This window comes from Actinia tenebrosa, unplaced genomic scaffold (genome assembly GCF_029948245.1).
Source record: "Actinia tenebrosa isolate PJP-AT-01 unplaced genomic scaffold, QUT_ActTen_1.0 PGA_scaffold9__36_contigs__length_13948895, whole genome shotgun sequence".
Lineage (NCBI taxonomy): Eukaryota > Metazoa > Cnidaria > Anthozoa > Actiniaria > Actiniidae > Actinia > Actinia tenebrosa.
Window position 1 is genome coordinate 8,421,650 of NW_028292586.1, and position 6,136 is coordinate 8,427,785.

The window sequence follows — 6,136 nt, forward strand, 5'->3', positions numbered from 1 at the left end:
TCGACCAATCTCAAATCTTACATTTATCTCAAAAGTATGTGAGCGAGCCGTTGCTTCACAGTTGAATACCTATTTACAACACAATAACTTGATTGAGCCTTTCCAGTCGGCTTACAAACCTGGACACAGTACGGAATCAGCGTTGATCAAGGTGCAGAATGATATATTGCGTGCGATAGATGATGGTAGCTGTGTCATACTCCTACTGCTCGACCTTTCTGCCGCATTCGACACGGTTGACCATGATGTTCTCCTGACAAGACTCTCCTCTCGTTTTGGTATTGAAGGCACGGTTCATAACTGCTTTACATCTTATCTGACTGGTCGAAAGCAATGTGTTGCGATAAATACTGAGCCTTCATCTAGCCACGCCTTGACCAGCGGTGTTCCACAAGGGTCCGTACTTGGTCCTGTATTATATTTGCTCTATACTACCCCTCTGAGTGACATCATGAGGCATCATGGAGTGACATTTCACTGTTATGCAGATGACTTACAGATCTATTTATCCTTCAAGACCGATGTTGTTGGCGATCTAGAGCTTGCTCGGATGAAAGTGGAAGCATGTGTACGAGACATTGATATGTGGATGTTGAACAACAAATTAAAGCTTGATAAAACTGAAATCCTGATATTTCATGCTAAGCACCGTCCGGCTCCACCACTACATGCAGTGCAAGTGGCTAGTTCCTCTGTCACTCCTTCAGAGTGTGCAAGAAACATTGGCGTTATTTACGATAATACCTTATCTCTGGACAGTCACATAACTCAGATTTGTAAATCTGCTTTTTATTTTATTAGAAACATTTCACGCATTAGGAAATTTTTAAGTTTTGAAACCACTAAGATATTAATTCACGCTTTCATTACAAATAAGTTAGATAATTGTAATGCCTTACTTTTTGGTTTACCGAAGCATCTTTTGCAGAGGCTGCAGTATGTACAAAACACTGCTGCCAGGCTGGTTACCTTATCACGCAAATCTCAGCATATTACACCCATTTTAGTACAGCTGCATTGGTTGCCGATTGAGCAGCGTATCGAATTTAAAATTCTTCTTTTTACGTATAAAGTTATCCATGGTATTGCGCCAAAGTATCTCTGCGATTTACTTGAGCCTTATGCTCCTCAACGCTGTTTGAGATCTGGTTCTAAGAGGTTACTCAAGGTTTCAAATTATAATCTAAAGTCTTATGGATACCGCGCTTTTTCTATTTCTGCTCCAATGCTTTGGAATGCCTTGCCACTGCAAATTAAATGTAGTACATCTTTAAATATTTTCAAGAGTTATCTCAAAACATATTTATTTCGCAAAGCTTTTCCTTGATCATTCGTTAAATCTTATCGACTCTTAGATTACATAGTTTTTTGATTTTGTATTACAGATATTGTTATTATTAATTATTATTATTAATTATTATTTGCTTGTAAAGCGCTTTTGGACATTTTAGGAAAGGGCGCTATATAAATGAATTATTATTATTATTATTAATTTTTGACGTGCCGCCAATCGTTGCATTTCATTATGTATTGACCCAAATTGTTTGAAGGCAATAGAGTGCAACTTTGATATATCACACACCGCATTGGAATTGGCGTCTATACTATACGTCATTCGTATCTCATTTTTCAACGACTGTTGAGCTGAGCGATAGCATGGCCGAGTCAAACGAATCAGACGAAGAAAATGTTCATAACACAAAATAGTTTTTTGTGATCTTTAAAGCCAAAGTTTAAGTTTCGTATTGACTGAAACTGGTTACCATGGTCGTAAAAAAACGATACGTGAGATGACATGATAATTAAAACAGGAACTCAGTGCAATTAATTATATCTTTTGTCATAAACAGGGTCTACAAATACGATTTTTTTTGTCATAAACAGGGTACCCCTTTCAGAATCCCAGCGGAACACCCCTACCCAAATTCTGGAGGAGTCCCCCCCCTCTAGGGTCATGTCCTCCAAATTGAGCTGCATTCCGACGTGTTGCAAGAGGTCTATTGATTTTTTCTATAAGATTACACAGTTATACACAACTTTTGTAATGTACGATTTTTGACGAATGACGAGAAGCAATCGTATTCAATAAATCATGTATCGCAGCATGGAGTATGCAAACAGTCTAAGGATATATCTAGAAGTCATGTGACATGTGCAGTTATATTTTTTGAAAACGATTAAGATTTTATGAATATTGTTATAATTAAGAGATTTGAGCGAAGCAATATTATACACGGTTTCCTAGCATCATTGCCTGAAAATAAAAAATATAATAAAACTATGAGAATTTTTCAATGAGATTTTATTTTTCAAAGTTACTGTGGGGTCACACTAACCGGGACCACTTGCACAAAAATTAAGAGTGTCAATAGTCCCCTTCACAGTTCCCGGCGACATCTGGAAAGGTAGCTTTGCCTTTGCATCGAAGCGAGACGAACGGTGAGCTTGCATTGACAGAGACATGTGAATAACTGTCCAAGGTTTTAAGAAAGGTCTCTATCATTGCAAGCTCACCGTTCGTCTCGCTTCGATGCAGAGACACGCTACCTTTCAAGATGGTGCAAAACTAAGGTGTCAATTTTCCTCTTGAAATTATGGTTTTCCAGACCACCAAATGAAAAGTACTGTATTGTATTTGCTATCGTGTTGGTTGAAAGAACAAAACGTATTCAATCTTACCTTGCTGATGTCAAACCCAGTAAGACTTTCTACCGCCTTAGGTAACCTAGCTATTCAAGATTTCACCAGTCAGTTTGCTAGCACCAAATTCTCCCTTCCCATTGGAAACCATGGTGATCTTGTTACAATGTGAGATGGGAGCAGCAATCTCAGCAGCAATCTACGACAGAGCAAAAGACAATGATAAATAAATAACAACAACAACAACATCACCACAACCACCACCACCACCAACAACAACAACAACAACAACAACAACAACAATAATAATAATAATAATAATAATAATAATAATAATAATAATAATAATAATAATAATACAACGATGAGAAGAAACGTCATTTGTATTCCAAACAGTGGTTGCATTTTACTTATTATTACTGGCGCAAAAAGCTAAAATATGCGAGAGAAAATGTATTTCATTCTATGATAGGATGAAAACGGAAAAGACCAGTGTTTACTTACCTTAGGCATCGTCTCCAAGACCATGTCAACAATGGCTGCTTCACGGTATTCTTTCCAAGCATCAGCCTTCTTTGCCATCTGTTCTGCTTCTGCTTTAGCCTTGGCTTCAATAGCAAAGGCTTCTGCGTCTCCTTTCATCTATGCACAAGAAATCACAAGGTTGATTCCGGAAAAACTATAGTCTTCACAGGAGAACTGTTTTCTCACGAATGGGAAACCGCACACGGTAATAGCTTACAGCACGTACATGGTACAACACGACGTGACATTGAAATGAGTTTACATTGTTTTGCAGCACTTCATCCATTCACAACACTTAGACGATACGATTACGGTAAAACACGGTACGGTTACAATGGAGGCTTTGCACCATCACGCTCTAATATAATATGTTATATGTTATATTACAATGCAATATCAAAATATAGATGATGCTACTGTATGGAACGCCATAACTGCCTTATGTGATTTGTAAATGTTATGGATTGTGAATCAACTATTATGTGCAGTGATAACATCATTATATGCAGTGATACAAACATTATGATAAGCGCTTTCAGTTTACATGCAGTGATAATATGAATATGATAAGCTCATTCAAGTACTAGTATGCAGTGGTATTATGGATATGATGAGTGCTTTCAACCTTATATGCAGTGATTAAAACAATATCATGAGCGCTTTTAACTTTACATGCAGTGATAATTCGTTGCATGATGTACGATCTTCGTTACGAGATGTTACATTATGTAGAAACCAGTGTTTTGAAGTCAAAGCTGGCGGAGGAGGACTCAGCTCGAAATTATCCCAGAATCCCTTAGTGTCGTCGAGATGTTTTCGCGCCATTTCACCTTATAATTCCACCTTTGTAGTACAGTAGCACGTAAATCATGGAAGAATTGAAAAAGATCCTTCGCGAAATCGACTTAGGGTCATTGATAGACAAGTTTGAAAGAGAAAGAGTTTGTGAAAAAAGTGTGGTAATAACTTTAAGTGACAGAGAGCTGGAACGCCTTGGAGTAGGTACGATAGGGGACAGAGTTCGTCTTCGGAAAGCTTGTCAACAATCGTCGACAGAGCCATCAAGTGCAGTTGTAAATACCAACAGAACTGAAAGGTCGCTACTATTCAGCTTAAGAAGAAAAGAAACGGCCCTGAAGAAGAAGACCAAAAAGAGGAGCTTGACTGGAACGTTTGTATGCCTGTCAGATCATCAGACTACAAGCATTCCATCGTCCACAACTAAGATTGTGCTGCAAAAGGCAGGCCTTGGAACAAAGAAAATAAAACTCGACGTGGAAGATGATGAAAAATATGTTATTAAAAAGATATCTTCGAATGAGACAGACCCCGATACTTGGGAAACCATCGGTTTAATTCCGGCACTTAAAGGTAATGTAAAGAACTTTATATCTAATTCTGAATACTCTACTCAATATTATTCAGATTTTATTTACTTTTGTTCTATTTTGAAACAAACTGAACATTTGATTTTTATAAATTTAAACTAATGACTCCATATTAACTTAGCTAAATCATTATCATCTTTAAAAAGCTAATTATATTTCAGATGAAATTATGAAACCGGCTGGATAAAATGAACATTTTGATAGAGGGATTGGGAGATGTTGGGTCATTGGTATCTATCTAGACATATTCAGACATGTTTTTAGCAATAAATTCTCTGTTAAGAGTTGGCATGTACTAATTGGGTTCAGGATGTAAACCATATTCAACTGTTTATTTCAAGGTTGTGGTGGATTTGAGTTGCTACATTGCATTGCAAACTACAGAAGCCTTACTTTGCTAGAATGCAAATGGTCGGTAGCAAACCTCTCTCGAGAAATCTCTCGGAAGCCAAGCTAAGATTTACATACGGCCGATCCAAAAGAGTTTGTCTACCAAAGCAATGGAAACAGAAAGCAGTGTGTCTGATATCAAAGAAAAATGTCTTGCCTGTGGTAAGGAGATGATGCTCAGAGATCTTAGAAAGCATGCCTGGATGTGTGACCTTGACTCAGAGGTTGAGGAGAGTGATCAAACAGGCAAAAGTACTAACCAACAGCAAACCATAGAGATAGAAGAGATAGAAGAGAGGGGGCATACAGACCAAAACACTGACCAACGACAGGCCATCACAGAGGAAGAGGAGAGTGAACAAACAGACCAAAGCAATGACAACCAGCAAGCCATCACAGAGATAGCAGCAAATGAGCAAACAGATGAAAACACTGACCAACAACACACCACAATTTCAGATGATGAGGACAAGTCGGTTGATGATGTAGTTGTAGAAACAGTGAATTACTGTAAAGAGAAGGTAGTAATGAGTCCTATGAAAATCCTGAGAGAGTACCAGAAAAGAATAGTTGTTGGACGACCACTCGAGATCCAACATGAAGATGAAGCTATTGAGGGCGATACAAAATTTATCCTAGTTGATCGAGAAAACATATTAAGCACTACATTTGAGGTAATGAAGAACATAGTCAATTTTAGAATGACTTTGGAAGTTCAGTTTTATAATGAGGTAAAACTTTTTTTTTACTCTTAAATATTGTAAATTATTATTTTACTTTGTGGATATAGGTTTTGCATGATTACTTAACAAGCTCAAACATTTTCCTTTTTATATATTACAGCAATTGCATTTATTTAGCATTTAGGAATCAAAGCTCTGATTGTTGTTCGAAGGCAATTGTTCACCTTACCGAATTTTGCTTTTGGTTATGTACATGGCCATGCTAAACCAAGTTTGTGTGATTAGTCATAAAATAGGAGCTGCAATTTTACTTGTATTTTTCTGTTCAGGCTGCAGAAGATTATGGAGGCCCTAGAAAAGAATTCTTCAGAATTGTACTTAAGAACATCCTTGATAAATACTTCAACAATGGCCTCCGTGAAAATCTTCATGCTGACTACTTTAGTGTGGGGATTATATTTTGTATGTTGCAAAAAATGCAACATTGGATATAATTTTCTAAAGATAAAT

The 6,136-nt window shown here is 37.2% G+C and overlaps 1 protein-coding gene across 1 annotated transcript; it reads right to left on the bottom strand.

Annotated features, from left to right (window-relative positions):
* Positions 1 to 2,725: 2,725 nt before the first annotated feature.
* Positions 2,726 to 3,990, bottom strand: LOC148904696 (uncharacterized). Its single transcript, XM_089024479.1, has 3 exons — positions 3,838 to 3,990; positions 3,145 to 3,282; positions 2,726 to 2,839 (listed from the first exon to the last, which is right to left on the bottom strand). The coding sequence occupies exons 1-3, from the start codon at positions 3,988 to 3,990 to the stop codon at positions 2,726 to 2,728; spliced, it is 405 nt and encodes a 134-aa protein (XP_088880605.1).
* Positions 3,991 to 6,136: the final 2,146 nt, after the last annotated feature.